Below are 24,504 nucleotides of genomic sequence, written 5' to 3'. Positions count from 1 at the left end.
CCCATATGCAGTACTTTGCATTTGTCAAGGTTAAACTTCAGTTGCCACTTCTTAGCCCGTTTGCCCAAATTATCTAGATCCTGTTGCAGTAGCACACTGCCATTACTGTCATTAACAACCCTGCCAACCTTTGTATCATCTGCAAACTTCAACACTAAACCTGATATACTTTCATCAATATCATTAATAAATATACAAAACAACAGTGGACCCAACACCGAACCCTGTGGGACTCCACTAATAACATTAGTCCACGAAGAGCAGCACCCATTAATTACCACCCTCTGTCTTCTCCCACTTAACTATCCTTTTATCCATTGTAGCAACTTACCCTTAATACCATTCTGCTCCAATTTGTACAATAGTCTTCCATGCGCAACAGTGTCAAAAGCTTTCCTGAAATCTAAATATATGATATCAAAATTATTTTTTGCATCCAGTTCCTTTGTAACCACATCATAATATCCTATCAAATTTTCTTCTGAATTAGCTTCTATAATTCCTGCTCTCTCTCTTCCAAACCAGTCCAAATACATGCTGCAACCAGTCAGCATCCTTTTACTGTCCAACTTAAACTTGCAGAACGAATTTTTCTTCTTCCTCATTTATTCCTCAACTTCTGTTTTCTGGAACAACCTTTCTTCACACATATTTCCAATAAACCTCCTATAGAAATTGAAGTCTAATGTCAACAAGTATCTTCTTTTATCTTCTCAACCTTCAACCCATGCATGGTACTAAGTACTATAGGTTCTTATACCTCTCGTGCTTGGGTTTATTTATAAAAAAATAAAATAAATAAAAAAAATAAAAAATAAAAATCACTCAAAGTATAATTTATTTCAATATAAATTATTTGCAAAATAACTTGTGGAATACATTGTACATAATGAGGTAAAATTCTTTTACAAAGTTTTTTCAATCAGCAATGGGAATCGAATCCAGAATGTTTTTGAATTTCTGCAAAACTTAGTAAAATATTTTTGAAAATTTCAGTTTAGCTAAATATGCATAAACTATATTATTATTATTTTTTTTTCTAAATAAAAGATAAACTTACTTTTGAAATGCTTCAACAGTTTCTATATTATGAGCAAACACATCTAAACCAGATAGTACAACACATTCAACAGCCTTTAAATCTCCTCTGAAATCTGGAGTAAGACATTCAACCAGAATATCCAATTGCCTGAGTGAGAAAAACTTTTAAAATTATTTTTCCTGAAAAAGAAAAACAAAAAACAAAACAAATATTAAGCCATACAGTAATTTAAAATAATAATTTAAGTTAGAATTCCCGGTGATGGATTTTTATGAAAAGTATAATAACATCTTTCCCACTCTTTTGTTTTTCACAACCAGCATGCTTTAAAATGACTAGTAAATGTATAGTCTTAACTCTCACAATTTTAAGGCTATTCTTTTTTAGTTCTATGCTATCTTATTACAGTACAGTCAAATGTTTGGAATCAATCATTAAGTAAATTAAAGATGTGCTATATGACCAGCTCTTGCACCACACAATGGTCCAAATGGTTAGGCCACTCTGCCAGATGTTCCAGGATCCTGCAATAATCCCCAATGCATTGCTGCAGTTCCTTGAGATCAATGAATCTGCTGTCTCATACCAAGGACTTCACATACTCCAACAAAAATTAATTCAAGGGGTTAAAATCCAGAGACCTGACTATCCACTTAATCGTTTCTCTATGCAAGAAAGAAGCTTAATCTAATTAATGAAATGCTTAATTGGATTGGTTATAGAGAAAGGGCACAGTATATTGGTGCACCATCTTCTTGGAACCATGATCAATCTCCAATATTGGAAATTCCAGCTCCAAAAAAGTCCCCGAGCATGACTGAAGTATGCTTTGCTGTCAACAGTCAACTCAAAAGGCTTGCTCTAGTATCTCACTTATCCAATATGGATTAGTGGTAGCCCATCACTGACTTGTATGTTTGTAGCAGATACCACTTAGATGGAACACTGCCCTATTGCTAAAGAGAGCACATTGTGGGAAGGCAGGATCCTTATTAACAATGTTATAGGCCCATTTACAAAACTCAATCCTCCTGTCGTGGTCATCTTCAGTTAGTTCATGAAAAATTTCCGTATTGTTCTTTTTCAGAACGTAACATGTTGCTTTGAGAAACAATGGCCTCTGCTGTCATCCGTTTTGTGGATTTCCAAGGGCTTAGGGAAATCTTTGCAAGCATACCTGTTGGTTTTTTTTTGTTATTTGTTGACAACTGATATCTAATAATAGAGGGCTTATCAGCCATAGAATCTGTTTCCTTGAATCTGCAATAGTTTGCAAGCTGCCGATTGTGTTATTGGTGCACACTTGGGTGTGTTAAATTTATCCATAACCTGTCCCTGTGTGAGACCATCACATTCCTTGTTAATCCATGGTCAATGCCATATAACTGAAAACAAAAAAGAAACAAGTTAGTTAATGTATGCAGTGCATTACATTAACTATTATTGATCTTAAAAGCTTTCTAGGGCCCAACAAAACATACACTGAAAATGCAATATTGACTGTACATTTTCTTATTAAGTACTAAGCATCCAATAACACACTTCCATCACAAGTTAGGTAATATACACAGTGTGATACATTTTAGATTCATTCTATTTTTCTTAAAATTAATTGAATTTTTTTTTCTTGTTCTGTGATTAACTGAAGTGGAAAGTAAATATTGTTACCTTCTTATCAATTAATTACTAAGATTATAATGTTACAGAACACTGAATAAAGCTCTATAGTTTTACATTCTCTAAACTTTAGCCATTAATTTTAATTGCACCTGTATAATATTTGTTACTCTTCTCTGAATACATTTAAGTCTCTTTTTTTCCCTCTATATATATTTATCACTTCATGAGTGGACTTCACAGACTGTCTATAGCTACCAATACTATATCAAAATTACATTTAATCTATGAATTTATTTTTCCCATACAATTTGTATGGAAAAAAGAAATAATAATTGCTGGATTTCAATTTGTCCATTTTTAATAAAATTTAGGATGGTTTGAGAAATCTTGAGTAGACTGGGATTCACACCTGGACTGAGATGGAACATTGAGGAAGGTTTCAATTTGATAATGATATGTGATTATTTACAATACAATGTATTCTAATTAGGCTACAGTCCTTTGCATGTACAATTGTCATAATTATTACATTTTTGCTTACAATTTAATTAACTCATAAATTAGCAAATTAATAAATAAAGATAGTTTAAGAAAAATTCCTGGAGCTACTCTCACAATTAGCTGCAAGCTTATCTGTTAACGTAATCCAAGCGTCGAGTCTCTTGGTACGGTTGGGGAAGACTGAGGTGGAAGGGGGATTAACTGTTTATATAGGTTGGGCTTGGTGTAGTTAATAGTTTGCATGGAAAATCTACCTGGATTTGCTAAGCAACAACCTCACATTAACTATCTTTATTTATTAATTTGAGTTAATTAAATTACAAGCAAAAGTGTAATAACTATATGGCAGTTGTACATGCAAAGGACTATAGCATAATTAGAATACATTGAATTGTAAATAATCAAATATCATTATCAAATTGAAAACTTGTAGGACCACCCCTCAAATAATGTTCTATTTCCCCATAGGACTAAAATGAGAAATGTAGCCATAAATAGTTTAAGTGTACAGCACTGAGATGGTCCAATTGCTGAAAACACCATTAAATATTAGATACAATTTTAAAAGAATCAATCACTTTACTTAATCTACCATGTGATATAATAGTGTAGCATCTATCAATTCATTAACATAATAATGAACAATCACAATCATGTAGATCCCCCTCTTCTAAGTAATAAATATTTTTGTTAGTGAAAATTTTTTTCTGCTAACTATAAGTTCACCAACATAGTAAATGTTGTTCCAAAGCATTTTTATATTTATGTACACATTAACACACAGTCAACAACTACTTAAGTTCTGATATTATTTCTTGAATTTGGGTCACACTGACTCAAGGAGTACGCATATAATAATTTTAATTTGACAACATAAAAAAGTGTGTTTTAAAACAATTCAGTCATACATTTCACTTGATTACACTAGTCATTAAATATTAATTAGAGAAAAATAACTAAAAAAGCAAAAAAGTTACTGAGGATTAAGTTTCATTTTGGTCAAACAGACCCAAGAAGATTTAGTCATAAAGCTTTCAAACAAATGATTATTATGTCTGAAGCTTTCAAGTTGACATTTAATGTATATTAGCAAAAAACTTTCGATACTCACTATCCAAATTATTATTAATTTTGAAAATATCCACTGTTACAGAGTTAAATAAGAATTGTTATAACCTAACTAAAAATTATTTTCATTTAACTGTGCCAATTTAATTTTTTTGGATATATAAGAAAAACCAACAAAGGAAACATATTCTTTATTTCTTAAGAATTAATGAACATTCAATGACAAATTTCAAATTGATTTGACATAACTTTATACAATATGGTAAAACAAATAAACACACACTTACCTTTTTTTAAGCTCACAAACTGTTTTTGCAAAGTGTTCAGAACCGCCATCTGGTAAATCTGCATAATTTTAATTGCTTTTAAACAAAATGAATAATGACACATTTTTAAAACCAATATTAAGATTTACTGCAGATCACTCAGTATCTCATTGTTTTAAAATTTAATATATGAATGCCATAATGGCTATTTCAAAATATATATATATATATATATATATATATATATATATATATATATATATATATACGTTTAGGGGAAGTAGGTAACGTCTAAAGGAATGTGAATCGCATAGGAACCCATAACTGGAAACGTCACGGGAAAGCAGTAGCAGAGGCACAAGAAGCAGAAATGACACAAGACAGTAATTAGTGGCAAACATTTATTTGACATAATATTAACAATGAAGTACGAGATGGATGCATTTCATGATGTTACAACAGATGCTCGAAGGTTCCACCATGAGGCGCGATGCATGCATCACACCGACGCAGCATGGATTGGTAGACACGGTTGAACACACCTGGAGTTTCTTTGACAGTAACAGCAGCGCAGACGAGTCTCGCCACGAGATCCATTTCCATCTCCACAGGCGATTCATACACGATAGATTTGAGGGGCCCCACAGAAAAAAATCAAGGCTTGATAAATCAGGTGAGCGTGGGGGGCCAGGCAACGGGTTCACCACGGCCAATCCATCTACGCCCAAAACGCCTGTTCAAATGGTCACGAACACATCTTCCATAATGGGCAGGCGCCCCGTCATGTTGAAACCAAATGTTGCGTCTCACATTTGCTGGAACATCGTCAAGTAATGACGATGTTAGAACTTGTTCAAGAAAGATCCGATATTTAGCAGAGTTCATGCAGGATGGTAACAGGTATGGGCTGACTAAGCAGTCACTGACCATACCTGCCCACACATTTATTGCGAAGCGATGTTGTGCCACATGGGGGCGCACACCGTGTGGGCCCTCTGTTAATCCATACACTAGGTGCATGTCTGCCAGCTCACAGTTCGTATATCGATGCATGCTCTTCGTGCGGAGACTACTGCTTGAATGAGTAAACCAGAAATTTTCCCTCTTACACAAACTGATGAACAGCGCTGTGTACTGACTTACGGTGACGCTTCCAGTTATGGGTTCCTATGCAATTCACATTCCTTTAGATGTTACCTACCTCCTCTAAACATTTGTACCAATATTTTTGAGACACCCTGTATAAAGCAACAAATAATTCCATATATCCAATGTTTCTTAAGTAATCAGAGGTCTCAGAACTTTTGGTGAGTGAGAGAGACTGTAATGCAAATTCTTTGGGTAATGTAATAATAGTATTTTCCAGAAAAACTTAATTTCTGTTTCATCAAAACAAAAGAGTTCTTCATTTATGTTAACACTAGAAGGAAAGGAATAAATTGCATTGGTCCATAGCATTAGTCTACTAGATATGAATGGCATAATTATTGATGATTATTTTTTGGTTGCTAATAAACTGAACAAATATTATGCATCTACATTTACGCATATACATGCAGATGCATAATAAATACAAGTGTTTATGCAAGCATATCAACTTATAACTGGGGGCTGAAAGATTTTGTAATAACTGAGAGGAAAGTGGAAGAGAAATTGTCAAGGCTGAAAGTAAATAAGGCACCTGGATCTGATGGAATCTATCCAATTACATTAAAGAAGCATCAAGATAGGTTCATATGGATTGGAGATTTGCAAATGTCTTTTCTATTCATAAAGAGGGATCAAAGGGAGATGTGAGTTCATTCTAGATCTGTAAGCTTGACTTTTATTCCAGGGAAAATAATGGAGTCAGTGATCAAGGAAGTAATGTAGGATCATCTTGATAGGAATGCAGTTATACGGCAATCACAACATGGATTCATTAAAAAAAGATTTTAGTCTAACCAATCTGATTGGCTATGATAATAATAAAGGAATTAGATGCAAAAAATAATTTTGACATCATATACTTAGATGTCAACAAAGATTTTGATACTGTTCCGCATGAAAGATTGCTATACAAATTGAAGCACTGTGGCATTAGAGGCAAGTTACTGCTATGAATAAAGAGATGGCTGAATGGCAGAAGTGGTTATTAACGGGCACTGCTATTCTTGGACTAATATTATTAGTAGTAAATTATTAGTAAAGGGTTCAATGTTGAGCCTTTTTATTGTTTTTAGTATTTATTAATGATATTGATGAAGACATAAGTTTAATGTTCAAGTTTGCAGATGATACAAACATCAGTGGTAGAGTGGTTAATGACAAAAGCCAGCTTATGATGCTGCAGCAAGACCTAGAAAAATTAGCCACATGGGCTGAGAAGTGGCAATTCAGGTTTAACATTAAAAAATGCAAGATGCTGCATATGGGAAACAATAATCCCAGAATAACATACCAAATGGGTATGTACTCAAGGTAGTGGAGAAAAAAATTGACTTGGAGTAATTGTAGTGTATGAAGTTTTCTGAGCAGCACAGACGGGCTGCTGGAACAGCTCATGGGGTTAGGTCAATTTTTTTTTTTTTTTTTTTTTTTTTTGGTAGTATTTGGCACATCGGCTTCTATGGCCATAATGCACCTCCCAAGGTCTTTGCAGTACTTTGATTCAAGCCCGAGGTGGGATTCGAACCCGCGACCTTTGGGTTGCCAGGCAGGCACTTTACCCACTTGGCTAGCCCAGTTGGCAGGGTTCGGTCAATGATACATGGGAATTTTTCCAGCAGGGAGCAGGCCATGACTGTCCCATTGTACAAAGTAGTGGTTAAGTTGCATCTTGAGTACTGCATACAGGTTTGGAACCCTCATTTCAGGAAGGGTGTATCTGTTAACACAGGTAAAGAGAAAAGAAACAAGATTAGTCAGTATTAGTCAAAGGAACAAAGGGGTACTCTTACCAAAAAAGGCTTTAGTTTTGCAAATTGCAGTGTCTGGAAACTAGGCACTGTAAGGGAACCTGACTGAAGTGTTTATGACCTTAAATAGATTGAATAAATTAAATGCAAATGGCATCCTAACTTTTGCTCAGACAATGCAAATATAAGGGGACATAAATTTAAATTGGAAAAGGATGACTGTAGGATGGATATATGAAGATTTACTTTCAGCCAGATAGTTAATGATTGTTGAAACAAGCTTCCAACTGGTATGTAGAAGTGAGTAGTTTGAATAAATTTAAGAAGAGTTAGGCAAATTATTAGAGGGTGATGATGGAGGGTAGTTTTTCTTTTTTTTTTTTTTGTAAGTTTCTTTAGTGCTGTCATTTTGAAATTTTTGGTGCACTAATTACATTGATTATAGTGCACTAGTTCACATGATGTTTCTTTATGTTATTAAGGATATTAAAATGGATGTAATAAAATAGTATACAATGTACCATATTTGTTGGCTTATAAGACGCTGCGGCATGGAGATGCATCCTAATTTTGAAATGGTAAATTTATGAAAAAAAATTTGAAGATTTATTGTTAATACAATGGAAATTTAAAATTCAATAAAAATAAAACCCAAAAGCCAATAAAGAAAGGTGTAGGATTATTACTCTTATTATTTTAGTATTATTCGACTTCTGATTCATTGCTGACTTGATCATCATTATCCTCAACATTATCATAATTATCATTATTATCCACTTCATTAGTATCATTGTCACTTTCATACAATAAATGATCTACAGTGCCATCCATTGCATTAAGTATACCATAGTTGTTTGATGTTTTCGGTCCAAAATTTCATTCTGCTTCTCTGTTCCCATGTTCTTTGGCATATTGTACTACTTTTAGCTTAAATCCAATAGTATAATTATTATGCCTTCTTGATGTGCCTGCCACTGATTTGGGGCTTAACTGTATAACTGGAATTCACTTGTTACTCCAACAACAGTCTAGTAATTACTGAAAATTGTACTGAGTGTGATTGCAATGTAAACTATCCATTAACTACATTTTGTCACTTGCCAATTTTTCAGTTTTATGCATGTGCTGTATTGCAACTTTAGGCTTCTAAGACACAGGGTGATTTTTTAAGGTATTTATAAGGGAAAAAAAGTGTCATATAAACTGTCAAATATGGTAAATGCATGTTAAGTACAAATATGTATAAAAATTAACCACTTTTTTATATTAAACATGTAATTTCCAATGAAGGAGTGTGTGCTTTTAAGTATTCAACTGCCACTGTTATCTCTTGCGAGGAGAGGATCCCCTTCTATGTCCTATCCGTCACAAAACAAAAGTAGAACATGTACTAATTACATGTCCAGATTTACAGTTGAGTGCTGAAACTGCTTCAAAAAGCTGACAAGCAAACATCACTTTCTCACTCTCAAAACCATACTGGAAGATAGGCAAAATACAGCAGACGTTTTTCAGTTCTTCAAGGAAATACATTTCTATAATCTAATATGAAACTAAATATAAGCTCTGTGGTAAGCTATAGTCACTATTTGCAGCAAAATATGAATACAAACAAAATTGTTGTTAAAACCTTCAAGGTGCATTTTAGCTGCAGTAGCTCTTGCACCAAGAATTTCTAAATCAATCAATCAAGTATACAACCAACATTCTAAAGGAAAAATTAAACAAATAAACCTTTGCTCAAAAAAAAAAAAAGCTATTAAGCGAAGTGTCACTAAACACAGTGTAATGTTTGGTGAACTTTATGCACTTTTAATTTGTTTTATTGTTAAAAATAGCTAATAAAAGGAAAGGTGTGCATAAGTGACAGTAATTGTAAAGAAACACAGCAGAAAGGCTCTTAAGTAAAAACTGATAATACTTAGTAAGAATGGGAAAACTATATACTTTTAGTAGTATTATTTTACTTTTATTCGTATTATTAATAGTCATGGAAAATGATGTACGAAAGCAAGCTTATAAAGAATCGGTCAAAAAAGAAACTCTACCCACCTCGTCTGTCCATCACCTCTAATAACATGTCTAATTCTTTCTTAAATTCATTCAAACTACCCACTTTCACAACACTAGATGGGAGTTTGTTCCAATAGTCAATTACTCTTTGGTGGAAAGCAAATTTTTACATTCTATCTTGTAGCTGTCCTTTTTCAATTTAAGTTTATGTCTCCCATTGTACAAGAAAGAGTAAGAATACCACCATTAAGTTTACTCAATTCATTTAAAGACTTAACAGTTCAATCAGGTCTGCTTGAAAGTGCCTGTTTCCAAGCTGCAATTTGCAGAAAAGTCTTTTGGGGTAAGAATACCCATTTCTCTTTATTAATCTGGTTGTTCTTCTCTGCACTTGCTCCAAAAGATCTGCATTCTTCTTAAAATGATGCTCCCATGTCTGTATGCACACTCAAGAAGCAATCTAACTAGTGCCTTATACGATGGAATGATCAACTCCTTGTCCCTGCTGACAAAGTTCTTATATATCACTGTCAGCCTGTCTGCACTGCTCAGAGAATTATTCTGAGCAGTGTTATTATGTTATTCTGAGATCAGTGCTACCAATATGCAGTACTTGGATTTATCATTGCTAAACCTCAATTGCCAATTCTCAGCCAATCTGCCTAATTTTTCTAGGTCTTGCTGCAATAGTATGCCTTGATTCCTGTCATTAACCACACTGCCAACCTTTGTATCAACAAACTTAGACAATATGCTTGATATGCCTTCATCAATAGCATTAATAAATATTATAAACAGTATGGACCCAGCATAAGCTTGAAGGAATCCACTAATAACATTAGTACAAGAAGAACAGTACCTATTATATAACTGCCCACTCTCTTCTACCACAGCCCCTGATGCCATACTGCCTCCAATTTGTACAGCAGTCTTTCATGTGGAACAGTGTCAAAAGCTTTACTGAAATCTAAATATACGACATGAAAACTATTATTTGCATCCAGTTTCTTTGTTACTGCATCATTGTAGCTAATCAGACTGGTCAGATAGGATTTCCGACCCCTGACAAACCCAGGCAGCGACTTCTGTATAATTCCACTCCTATTGAGATGATCCTATAATACTTCTTTAACCAATGATTCCATTACTTTCAGAGGTTCCTGACAAACTGAATAAGTATTTTGTATCCACATTCACACACAAGGAATTTTTTAGGGATGGCGATACTAGAAGTGTGCCAATTCTGGCACATGTTTGGTATTGCCAGAACAGGAAAAACAGAAGTCAAGCTGACAGCTCTATAATTGCTCACATTGCACTTTGATCCTTCCTTTGTGAATAGGAGAAACATTTGTACACTTCCAATCTATAGGCACTTCCACTGAATCCAAGGATGCTGTCATAATTATTTCTTAAGGTTTGCTTCTTTTAATATAACTGGATAGATGCCATCAGTCCAAGATGTCATATTTACTTGTAGCTTCAGCGATTTCTCTTCTGCTTTCTTTGCAGTTATCAAAAGAATACAGGATTTTACAGGAAAACATCATATTCTGTATTCTTTGTATGGCAATATGTAAAATTTTATTTTCTAGTTATTTATACATATACTCATATACTTACTACATATACTCACATGAATTACAGTTAGGCTTAAATTTGCTTGATGATTGGTAATGTCTTTAACTTACTATACTAGTTTGAATGTTGTCTGTTATTTTGGGTTCAAAAATGGCTACTTTCATCAAAATGAACCAACTTATATAGTATGCTAATTCATATGGCCTTTATCATGTATTATTTTGTGCAACAGTATGTTCATGGAAAAATTTACATATTATGTGTAGTTGAAGAACTCAGAGTTACTCATGGAAGGGAACACTTCCTCTACCTGAGATTGACTAACTATGGTCTTCACTGAAGAAGCCTTTAAGAATTCCTCCAGTCTCCAACAAGATTCCACCCAGACATATCCAAAATTTATTGGAGGTCTGGTCCAACTACAGTATATAAGAGACTTTACTTAATTCTCAGCAAGTAAAGAACTATTTCATACAAATCGCAAAATGCTATCTTATATTTATTTTGAATCTAATTGATATATAGATTATTAATATAGTTAAGGAAGAACTACAGAAAGTAAATCTATATTGGATATAATGAAAGTTAATTTCTTTTTTCCAGAAATTTTTTTTACCTAATTTTGAAACAGTAATGGAAATTAATACAAAAGAAAAATTAGAAACAACTTTAATAGTCACAAAGATTTAAAAAAAAAATTATTAATACTGTATTAACAAGAAACTATTAATAAAAGTATGTGGGTAATGTAAGTTAGCTTTTTTTTTTGCACAAGAAAACATACCACAATGAGAACACTATCATTCCTTATGAAGGTGTTTCTCTCTCTGAAAACACACATTTATTCATTCATCACAACAAAGCACTGACACTGGCAGTATAGAAAGACAGAGAAGACACTTAGCTATTTCTGAACACAGTACAAGCTACTCACCTACTTAAAATTTCTGCCTTCCTAAGATGGTCATAAACCTAAGTGAAAATTACTGGGAAAGGGGAGGGTTGATCAGGCCAAGTTGGATGGCTCGTAACCTCCTATTCAAAGGTTACCAGCATTGTCAAAGTTGTAATATTTAATTGTGTTATGATGCAATAATATTATCTAGTCTGAGGGTTTCTCAAGCTGCTTCTTGCAGATGTTATAGTGCACATCAAAATTTAGGATGCTGTAATATTTCACATTAACCATTTAACCCCATTAGAGAAAATTGATATGAATTACCCCTTCTGCATCCCAAAAGACATCAGCTACAACCTTAACAACTGATGGCTGTCAGGAATTTTTTGGGTGGTGAAAGTCTTTATGCAGTTATGTCATGTTGATTGCTCTGTCTCAAGAACAAAGTAGCACACACCCATGTTCAATTAACCAATGCAAATTCTGAGTGAACAAAACAAAGCAAAGCAATTTTTCTAGCAGAGATAAGAAAGTGATTATCCCCTTGTATAAGACGATGATCAGGCCACACCTTGAGCACTGTATACAGGTCTGGAGGCCTCATTTCAAGAGGTATGTAGAGCTGCTGGAACGAGTACAGAGAAGGGCAACACGATTAGTGAATGGAACAAAGGGTTTCTCTTACGAAGAAAGGCTTAAGTTTTGCAAATTGCAGTGTCTGGAGACTAGGCACCTGTGAGGTGATCTGATTGAGGTGTATAAAGCTTTGAATGGTTTGAGCATGCTCAATGCTGATAGGATTCTTCCTCTTGATCAGAATAATCATCTGAGAAGGCATAAATTCAAATTGAGGAAAGAGTTGTAGGATAGATGTGAGGAAGTTTGCCTTTAGCCAGCAGGTAGCTGATTGGTGGAACAGACTTCCATCTTTTGTTGTGGAAGTTGATAGCCTAAATAAATTTAAGGCTGAGCTAGACAGGTATTTGGAACGAACAGAGGAGTGAAATCGGAGCGGGTTTTTTTTTGGCTAATGCTGCATAAGCTTACTTTCTTGAATCATATACCTCTACTTATGCTAATGTGCTGAGCCTTCTGGTTGAATGTTAATATATTTGCCATCCATCATGCACATGCTTTATTATGAACCACAAGTGGACATAAATAATTGTTACTACACTTCCAATACTTATGGACAATTTGGATGCAATCAAATACACTGCAAATGTCATTTTTTTCCAAAATCAGTTCCTTGATACAAAAAATGGTTATGCTGGTGATAGCCAGTCAGTTGAACATGTAATCTTTTGATAACTGTTCTGTGGCCTTTTGACAAGCTTGCAGTAAGCATATGCATGCAGCAGTGTGTCTTTACTGTATGCATAACCTGGTAGCCCTGCAACCAGTTCTCAAATTTTTTTCACCAGAAATTTGAAAAGCAATGTTTGTTCCATATTCAATGTAACAGTAGCTGAGGTCATCTATATCTGTATCTGGAAAATTTTCTTCTTGCCATGTGATCACGCTCCCACATCTGCATATTAAGTGCAAATGTGGGAGCATGATAACATGGAAGCAATGATTCCACAATCTGCCATGACAACACTTCTACATATTGGCATTGCTCTTCCAAAAAAATAAATATATAAATAAATAAATAAAGTAAATAATAAAATAAAATACAGGTCAACCTTGGCTATCCTTGTATTACTACATGAATCTCTGATCTACAGAAACTGCTAACAGATATGGTGATCTTTCAATATCAACTGTATTTAGAGGCCAACTAAAAGGTTGTCCTTTGGGTGATAGCGTCATCTTTTGAGGATAATGCAACAAATCCGTTATCTTTTTTTACAAAGACAGTCCAGTCCTAATGGGCCATTAAAACTTGAGAGTATCAGGTAATATGGCTCCAGTCAACAGAAGCTTGCTTGGAACCACTGTCACTAGTTTTCACTAGGCCTGATGTTGTTGTTGTTGTTATTTTGGTTTTTAGGAGCATTAGCAACTAAGGCCATATTGCTCCGGGATATGCGGTGGTCATTCCCTGACCTTTCCGCATCCTCTGTATTTGGTGGTGACAGGCTCGAACCCTGGTCTAATCAAGAAGCGTGTGCTACGCACTGCTGCTCCTTCCCACCTGGCTACGGGGGCGCCCACAGTAGGCCTGATACTCCTGTGCTATTCATACTGATGATTTCATATTCAGTCATGTTAACTGTTTATTTCTTTGTTTTTAATTCAGTTCCTCAGTTATTTTGATGCTCTACACAAAGACAGTGAAAAGGTTCTGTCTAAAACAGCGAGATGTAATTATAATTATACTATAATTAAGATGAAAACTAAATTTTCATAATGCAATATAAGTACACATTTCTGTAATTAAAGCAATTGGTTCTAAAGAGTAAATTGCTGAATACATATTTATTTATTGTTCATTCAGTATACTGTGAAATTTTTATATGAAAATAATGCATACCATCTCTGTCGACAGATGTTAATACTACATAATCTAAACCCCAAGAGGCTATTGCTTTAGCAGTGTTGACTGGCTCATTAGTATCAGGAGGTGGTGGATTACGGGATGTCTTTACAGAACAAAATCTACATCCTCGTGTGCACGTATCTCCTAAAAGCTAATGGAAAAAAAAGAAGAAAAAAATTACAGTTACATTCTCTTATGTATAAAAAAAGAGTGTAGTTGTACTTCCAATATGCTTTATGATACTGAATTCTATATTTAAAATAAGATTAAAAGTATTTTGAATAACCTACCCAAAAACTGGAAAAAAAAAAAGTTTAAAAAGTAACTAATTAAGTTTCTTCTCCATTTCATTAATGAAACGGAGAACAAAACTGGATATGCTAAAATTACTGTGTTATGTTTAAATTGTATATTATTACTAGCTGATTATTAGTATTAGTAATGGCCACATGGTGCAAGAAAGTCTATGGCTTATGCTGCACCAGCCAAAAAAAAAACCCTCAAATAAAACAATGATAAAAAAAAATAATAAATATATAATAATAAAATTAATAAAAGAAAAGGAAATTAAACCTATCATCCTATGCGCTTCCCTCACCCGAAGGTACTATCCAGATGACCTTTGAATTTTCCCAAACTGTCAGCCTACCCATGTAGGCAACTTATTCCAGTAATTTATAACTCGCTGGCTAAAATAAAACTTCCTGCAGTCGAATCTAAACATTTCCCCCCATAACTTGAATTTATGTCCCCTACTTCTAGCATCATTTATAATCTTGAAAATTTTGTCCTCATTCATTTTACTGATGCCTCTCAGAGCCTTAAACACCTCAATCAAATCTCCTCTAAGGTGTCTAGTTTCCAAACTCTGCAACCCACATATTCGAAGTCTTTCTTCATAAGGATGCCCTTTTGCTGATCTCACCAGGCGAGTTACCCGTCTTTACACCCTTTCAAGAAGCTCAATGTCTTTCTTTAGGTGCGGTCTCCATACTTGAACACAGTATTCCAAGTGTGGTCTAACAAAAGCCTTATATAATGGGATTATCACGTCCCTATCTCTACTTGCAAAAGTTCGCTAGATCATCGATAGGACACCATGGGCCTTCCTTGAAACCTGTTTACAATGCTCAGAGAATTTCATGTCTGACTGTATCATAACACCCAAGTCCCTTTCCTCCAGTACTGGGTTTAGTTGAACTCCACCAAGTGAATAAGTTATTTTGGGATTACTGTTTCCCAGGTGTAATACCTTACACTTTGTTGGATTAAAGCATAGCTGCCATTTTTCTGACCATTCCTGAAGTCTATCTAGGTCTCTCTGAAGAAGCTCAGCTTGACAGTGATCATTAACTACTCTACCAATTTTAACATCATCTGCAAATTTAGACATCACGCCCTCCATCCCTTCATCGATGTTGTTTATGAAAATTAAAAACAACAATGGTCCTAATACGGATCCTTGGGGAACCCCACTTCTTACATCAACCCAATCTGAGGAATAGCTATTTATCACAACCCTCTGCCTCCTGCCCTGAAGCCATCCTGCTATCCATCTAAGGATTTTCCCAGTGATTCCAACCTGTTCCAGCTTATAAAGCAACCGCTCATGTGGGATTGAGTAAAAAACTTTGCTGAAATCTAAATAAACAATGTCAAAATTATTCCCTAAATCCAGCTCGTGAGTGACTTTCAAAATAGTGAATCAGATTTGTTAAACATGATTTTCCCTTTACAAAACCATGCTGAGTATCCTTGTGATTTCAATTCGATCCAAATGATCCTGAATTCTACCCTTGATCATTGCCTCCATGATTTTCCCTATCACTGAAGTCAGACTGACAGGTCGATAATTTCCCACTTCACTCTTAGAGCCACCCTTATGTATGGGAGATACATTGGCACTTTTCCAATCCAAGGGAATCTCCCCAGAGTCTAGTGATGCTCGCATAATTAGCCTCAATGGTTCAATGCACGCACTTACCATCTCCCTTAAGATTATAGGGTATATTCCATATACGTGAAGAATTTCTTATCCCCCCCCCCCTTTGCTCTGTTTGCTAATGATTTCTCATAAACTGCCTTTGCCTGTTGAATCTTTTCTGTGGCTCTATTACAGATGATCTTGTAGCTGTTATAGGCTTCAGTACTTTTTATTGCTCTGTAACCTTTCCGCAGCTTTTTTATTAACAAGGAAAACAAATAATTTCCTGCAACATCAAACTGCTGTATTCCCAATTTTATATATAACAGAAACACGCATCAATAAAAAAAAAAAAATAATAATAATAATAATAAATAAAAATATTAAATAAATCAAATAATAATATGAAAAACAGATTACCTTTTTAAAGAAACAATCAGTGGTAAATAAAATGTGCCCACATTTTGAATGTTGAGAATATATTTTGAAAGTCTTATGGTTTAGATCTATTTCTAAAAATATACTGCAAAAACAAAGCAACAAACTCATACAACTAGTAAACAGTTTTATATAAGGAACCCAAACAAATATGAAGCACTGAACAATATTTGTTCAGTGCTTTTTTTTATTATATGTAAATATTTTTTTGCAGATTTTTATTATATTTTTAGTGTACATATATAATTGACAGAGAAAAGTGTACCATACTTATCCAAATACCATGTAACTCCAAATAAACTACACATTATACTTATTTGAAAGACAAATGTTAAAAAAATACAATTTTTTTTCCCCATTTCATCGGTTTTTATGATCACAATTTTTTCATCTCTTGTTAGCGATCAGTAGCATTTTAAAATACATTAACTCTTAAATACCTGGAATTTTACAAACTGGAATTCTTTCAAATTTGGTACATTTTACAAAAAAAAATAATAATAATAATTTTACAATCCAGAAATATTAAGAAAGATATCCGGCACTTGCATTAACAAGCACAATTGTCATTAAGAATCCATGCAAAACAAAAAAAGAGTGACATTTTTTTTCTTAATAAGATGCTTGAAGGATGACTGCCTTGTCCTTTAATCTGCTTTTGTGGTCATCTAGATGTAAACTGCAGAGATAATGCATAGTGTTAATTCACACACCAAACCAAACTTGCCTTTGCAAGAGTTGCTCCAGCACTGCACTACTTTCAAACAGATATCTTTGCTAAAACGTTAATTAGCCATTTGTTTAAAAGAGATGGTGGCCACGACAGCCTATTTCAGGATTAACTGACTCCTAGTTAGATAGCAGGTGGTCTCTTGTTACAACAAAGAAGCAGAACAGTTGTAAATTGGAGCAGTGTGGCATTAAGGGCAAGTTGCTGCTATGGATAAAGGGATGGTTGAGTGGGAGAAGACAGAAAGTGCAGTCAATGGACATTGCTCTTTGTGGACTAATGTTATTAGTGGAGTTCCCCGGGGTTCAGTGTTGTGTCCATTGTTACTTTGTTTATCAATGATATTGATGAAGGCATATCAGGCTTAAGGTCCAAGTTTGCAGATAATACGAAGGTTGGTAGGGTTGTAAATGACAGTAATGACAGTACACTACTGCAAAAGGATCTAGAAAAGTTGGGCAGATAGGCTGAGAGGTGGCAACTAAAGTTTAACGTTGACAAATGCAGAATACTGCATATGGGTAACAGTAACCCCAGAGCAGTAACTATACTCAGGACAGTGGAGAATGAAAAAGACCTTGGAGTAACTGTGCAGTCAGATATGAAGTTTTCTGAACAATGCAGACAGGTTGCCAGCACAGCTCATGGGGGTCTTGTCAGTGATATAAAGGAATTCTGCTAGCAGGGATATGGAGGTGATTATACCCTTGTATAAGGCAATGGCCAGGCCACACCTTGCGTACTACACACAGATGCACGTTCTGTCAAGTCCAGTGCAGAATACTATTAATATAATCTTTCCTGAGGCTAGCCTTCGATCAATTGATGCACGTCCGCCGGTTTTGTATGTACAGACCTTGTGCTCTTTGATGCTGTGCGTATGCTATTGCTATTACTACTACACCCTTTTGCAGTATTCTCCATGTGGTGGTAACAGCTATACATAGTGTGCTACGTATTGTTATTATTAGTATTATTACTCTACCCAGATCCAGACAGTACATTTTTTTCTTTCTTTGTAGGATTTTGGCATTAACTATTGGAGAGAGTGATCAGTTCAATATGAAATTATTAGAGAAATTAGTGGTTGTTCATAAAACTGTCACTGGCTTTAAGCGCAGTGATAGGGTTATCTTATTTAATAAATAATATATAAAATAAATAATAAAACATATATCTATACTAATATATTTTTTACAGATATAACCAAGGCAGAATCAAAGAAGAAATGTGGGCAGTATAGTATCGAATATTTAAAATATGGCTTCATTCCATCAGCTGCAAACAAGCTATTACCAATGCGCTTGATTTGCCAAAAAGTGTTTTCTAATAAATCTATGAAACCTTCAAGATTAGGACAGCACTTGAAAAAAATTCATGCTGACAAGGCAGACAAAGATTTATCTTATTTTCAAGCACTTCGAGACCAATTTTGAAAACAGCCGATGTTGTTGAGTACATTTTCAGACGCATCAAAGCAAGAAAATGATGGGTTACACTCCTCTCACATTTCATTACTGATTGACAAATCTGGAAAGCCACATACTATTGGCGAAGAATTAATTCTACCAGCTGTTAGTGAGATTCTACATACCGTGTTGCACAAGCCAGTGACTAACATAATCAAGAAAATTCCTTTGAGCAATAATACAGTACAACGACGAATTGACAAAATGGGAAAGGATGTGGAAGACACATTATGTAATTTTTTGAGGACTACCCAATTTTCGTTACAACTGGATGAATCAACTGTACCAGGGAATGAAGCCTTACCGTTAGCTTATGTTCGGTTTATAAAAGAAGAAAAATTAACTCAAGGGTTATTATTTGCCAGACATTTTGTAACAGATACTAAAGGAGAGTTGATATTTCTTGTTGTGCAAGAGTTTTTTTAAAGAAAAGGAGATTCCTTTTCGAATATAATGACAGCTGCAACTGATGGAGCTCTGTCGATGGTGGGCTGCCATCGTGGATTCGTTGCGCACTTAAAAAAAGTTGGTGCCGAATGTAATGGCGGTGCATTAAATTTAGAATTCTTTGAAAACAAAGACAACTTGAAAAAGTTTAAAAGTGACATAGCTTATATATCAGATTTATATTTCGGGTTTAATGAAATGAATTTGCAGCTGCAAGGAGATGAATTGAATTTAATTAAAATGAAGGCTGTTATATCTGCATGTTTCAAAGCTTGTTTCTGTTCAAACACAACTTGGGATGTGGAGAATTTTACCAGTTTCCGAGTCTTTCGGCACTTAAGGAAAAGACAGAAATACATGATGACATTCAAGTCTACTGTCATCATTTGGAAGCATTACATAAGGACTTTTCTGAATGATTTGAAGATATTCTCACCATGAAGGTTCTAGATTGGGTTTTAGACCCATTTTCAAGTGTTGACAAAACAGTAATGCAAATACAAGAAGAATTGATTGAATTAAAAACCAACGAAGAGTTGAAGTTCAGATTTAAGAATGGGTACCATCATTTCTGGTTGCAGCAACAAATTACAGATCTTTATCCTGGATTATGGACCATTGTAAAAAAGTTCCTAATTGCATTTCCAGTGTCGTATTTAGTCAAACATGGATTTAGTGCCATTACAGGCGTTTTGACGAAAAAGAGAAACGGACTACAAATAGTGGAATGGGGCGATTTAAAGATGCTGCTTACTAATATTGAGCCAGATGTGGAAAAATTAGTCTCATGGCATCAGACCCAGCCTGCACATTAATTATTTTTATATTAATAAATCAAGTGCTTTTAGATACTGTTGTACAGTTATATTTTTGTTTATAAAATAAATGTTAAAATTTTAAAGTTTTTTTATTAAAATTTAATTTTCAATGTATCATTTTTGATTGACTTTATGGGGTGGGGCACTGATGAAATATATGCTCTAAAAGGGGGCAGTAGTCCGAAAAAGTTTGGGGCAGTAGTCCGAAAAAGTTTGGGAAACCCTGCTCTATAAGCTTGCTTTCTTGCATCATATGCCTCTACTAATGCTAATGCTAAAGCCGAAAGAATTTATGGCAGAGAAACAATTTTGTTATGTTGAGGTTGCGTGGGAAAATTTTAAAACTACAATGTAGTCCTTTTGTCATTAAAATTTGAAAACTGCTAAGATTATATTAGATGATTACTAAAATGCTAATTAAACATGGTTTGATCAACTAACAATATACAGCAAAAGAGGTAATCACATCATTAATCATAATAATGAGTTCATTCTTTAAACTGATGGAAAGTTCCATCAGAATGAAGATGTACAAATGTCTCCTATTCACAAGGGTGGTTCAAAGGTAGAGTAGGTTAATTACAGATCTGTTAGTTTGATGAGAATATTATTTCTTTAACTTCATTGTTAGAATATTATTTCTTTAACTCCTGGCACAGGAAAGAAGTAACGCAAGACCATTTTGAGAGGAACTGAGCTATGAGGATCCTGTATGACCAAATGTGATCAGCTACTATTAAGTTATACTGGATGCAAAGAACAATTCTGACATCATATACTTAAATTTTAGAAAGCCTTTGAGACATGCCAAAAGCAAACTGAGCGGAATAAAAGCATTCCCAGATTTGGAACTTACTGGAACTATTATTGTAATAAATGAAAGGCTGTTGAATAAATTGGATATTTCAGTTTTTACGGTGCAAAGGCAACTAAGGCTATGATGCACCAAGTCTATTATAAATTGGAGCAATGTGGCATTAGGCAAGTTATTACTATGGATAAAAGGACAATTAAGTGGTAGACAACAAAGAATGGTTAATGTGATGAACAGTATCAAAGGGGTGAGTGCAGGTCCCCTTATTGTTTGTTGAAATTTATTAATGAAATTGATGCAGGAATTTCAGATTTGATGTTTTGCTGATTACAAAGGTGGGCAGAGTGGACAATGACAGCCACCAAGGTATGCTACTTCAAGATCTAGATAAATTAGGCATATGAGCTGAAATATTGCAACTGAGATTTAACATTGATAAATTTAAGATACTGCATTTGGGTAGCAGTAATCTTAGAAATTCAGAAGGTTAGACTGGTCACAGAAAGGAGACAATATGAATGGAGAGTACCTAAACCATTTACAATTTGCAGTTGACATTGTGGTCATAAGCAATGATCCCAAAGAATTAGAGGAAAATCTTAATCAGTTATGTACAGTTAGTAAGGATTTTGGGCTAAAGATGAATATGGCTAAAACAAAAGTAATGATGAACAAGTATGCCACAGAAAGAGATATAATGATTGAAGGAGCAGTAATTGAAAAGATGGAGTCATATACTTATCTGGGACAAGTCATTAGCTGTAATAATGATAAATGGCTGGAAGTCAAGAGAAGAATAAATTTTGCATGGATAGCATTCTGGAAATATAGTCACATACTGAGAGAAACACATGGATTAGGCAGCAAACTCAAGTAAAGGACCTTCTTATCAAAATTAAAGAACTAAAATGGTCTTGGGCAGGACACATAGCTCAAAGACATGATGACAGATGGACTAAGAAAATAACAGAATGGTACTCAAGAGGAGCTAGAAGAAAATCTGGAAGACAATAACGGAGATGGACAGATGAAATTCATGAGTTTGTGGGTAGTACAGTAAATGGATGGCCATTTCACAAAACAGAAGGAACCGGAAAGTTGCTTGAGAGGCATTCATCCTGCAGTGGATTGAAAATGGCTGATGATGATGCTGATGAATCCTAGAATAACATATATTTGAATAACACCAAACTCGAGTTGATAAGGAAAAATTGTACAGTTCAAGATGAATTTCTCTGAGCAATGCAAACAGGCTGCAAAAACAGCTTATGAGGTTCTGTCAATGATATACAGGATCTTTGCTGGCAGAGAAAAGAGGTTGATTATCCCATTTTATAAGATAATGGTTAGATCACTTGTGGAATACTGCACGCAGGTTTGGAAACTGGATTTTAGGAAGTATAAATATCTACTGGAAAGGGTGGAGAGAAGAGCAACAAGATTAGTTGAGGGCACAAAAAGATATTCTTACCAAGAAAGACAGGGGGGGTTCTATAAATTAGTCTCTGGAAACTAGATATCTATATAGTGACCTAATTGAGGAGTATAAGGCTTTAAAAGGGTTAAGAAAACTAAATGCACATGGAATCTTTTGTTTCTCAGGTGATACACATAAGAAGATAAATTTGAAGTGAAAAAGGATGATTTCAGAATAGATGTGCAGAAATTTACATTCATTCAAAAAATAACTGATTATTTGAATAGGGGCAGTACCGTGGAAGTGGTTGCTTGAATAAATTTTAAACATTTGGACAAATTGTTAGATGCAATGGGTGGATTAAGATTTTTTTTTTTATTTGGTGGTGTACAAGTTTTGCTTTCTTGCATCATGTTGCTAATAGTAATACAAAAACACTACCCAATGAAAAATAAAATAAAAACACCAAAGCTGACAAAAAAGAGCCTCCGACCATCTAGAGAAGCACAATGGCATGGATTCCTGAGATGATATGGCACGACTGATGCCTGAAATCATGCAATGATCCCACTCTACTAAGAAGGAAATATAGAAAAGAAAGTTTAGGAGAGCCACAGTAATCACTATATTAGGGATGCTCCAGTCACTGTGAAAATTCATAAACACACATTTCTGTCATGGTCTGTCAAAATCACCATGGATTCGCTGATTCCGTGAACTATAAAAATAGGTTCAGTGGAAACTACGCCTTAAATATAGTTAAATTTCCATGTTGATCAAAAAACAAACAGATCTAATGAAAATATAAACATGTCTGATTTAATCTGTTAAAATTAAATGTAAAAAAAAATTAAAATACCATATTAATGTAAATTGACCATGGCTTAACCAAATAAGATAATGATATACATTACCCTCCAGAAAGTATCGCATTTTCACAGTCCACTGGCCCTTTCTGGAAAACAAGTGACTCAGGCTGGTGTATAAAGCAGGCATATGAACCACAATTTGGCATGACAGTTAGAGTGAACTGATCAATTCTAAGAGGACTGTTATTGTTGGATGTCCTGCTGCTGACATGTCGATTTGTGCAACTGCTGACAGTCTACACGATCCAAAATCAATCGCTGTGATGTTATTACGAAATAGAAGCAATGCTTCTATTTCATGATAACATCACAGTGATTCTGATCATGATCAGTGCTACTATAGAGAATACTTAGAGAACACATCTGCTAATACAGTGCATTGTACTAACAATGAAATTCAGAAGAGGTGGGGCTATGGTGTGACACTTTTTCTCATGTTGTGGCCTAGGACCTTTGGTGATTGAAACACCAAAGGTTCTATGATTATAGGAAACCATAAATGCTGATAACTATCTTAACACTGAACAATTCCATGCTCCCTATGATGCAGTTCTTGGGTACAGACCCATGTTTGTTTCAACAGGATAATGTCCTATACCACATAGCATAGGTGATGTTCAAGAATGGTTCGTGGACATGAATGTACAAAAGTTGTATTGGTCAATGCAAAGTTCCAATTTCAATCCTATGGAATGAAACTATGAAATAGTAATAGTATTTGCCATATAGTGCAAGGAAGCCACAGGCTTTTGCTGCACTTGAAAAAAAAATATATATATTATATGCTTTCCTCCTCTTATAAGTAACTATCCAGTCGACCTTTGAATTTATTCAAACTGTCAGCCTCAACTACCTGCGAGAGCAACTTGTTTCAGCAATCAACAACCCTCTGGTTAAAAGAAAACTTCTTACAATCTAATTTAAACCCCTGTGATAATTTGAATTTATAGCCCTAGTTCTGGAATTCTTTATAACAGTGAAAATTCCACCTTCATTCATTTTACGACTCCTCTCAGAGCCTTATAAATCTCAATCAGGTCACCTCTGAGGTGCCTGGTTGTGAAGCTCTGGATACCACATAATTGGAGTCTTTCCTTGTACAGTCGTCCTTTTGCTGAACTCACCATTCAAGTTACCTGTCTCTGAATCCTTTCAAGAAGCTCAATGTTTTTTTTTTTTTTTCAAATGAGATCTCCACACTTGAACA

General features: G+C 34.7%; 1 protein-coding gene across 1 annotated transcript in view; it reads right to left on the bottom strand.

Annotated features, from left to right (window-relative positions):
* Las (lipoyl synthase, mitochondrial) overlaps nt 1–24,504 on the bottom strand; it is a 144,989-nt gene that overhangs the window by 49,956 nt on the left and 70,529 nt on the right. The window contains exons 5-7 of the mRNA XM_090381046.1: nt 14,366–14,522; nt 4,519–4,576; nt 1,061–1,189 (exon numbers count right to left, since the gene is read on the bottom strand). Coding sequence (XP_090237172.1) covers nt 1,061–1,189; nt 4,519–4,576; nt 14,366–14,522 — 344 coding nt within the window. The remainder of the gene's footprint in view (nt 1–1,060; nt 1,190–4,518; nt 4,577–14,365; nt 14,523–24,504) is intronic.

The sequence above is a fragment of the Mastigoproctus giganteus genome, chromosome 9, assembly GCF_048544385.1.
Source record: "Mastigoproctus giganteus isolate SK-2022 chromosome 9, ASM4854438v1, whole genome shotgun sequence".
In the NCBI taxonomy this organism is placed as follows: Eukaryota; Metazoa; Arthropoda; class Arachnida; order Uropygi; family Thelyphonidae; genus Mastigoproctus; species Mastigoproctus giganteus.
The sequence above is the reverse complement of the archived record's forward strand: the minus strand, read 5'-3'. Positions and strand labels throughout refer to the sequence as shown.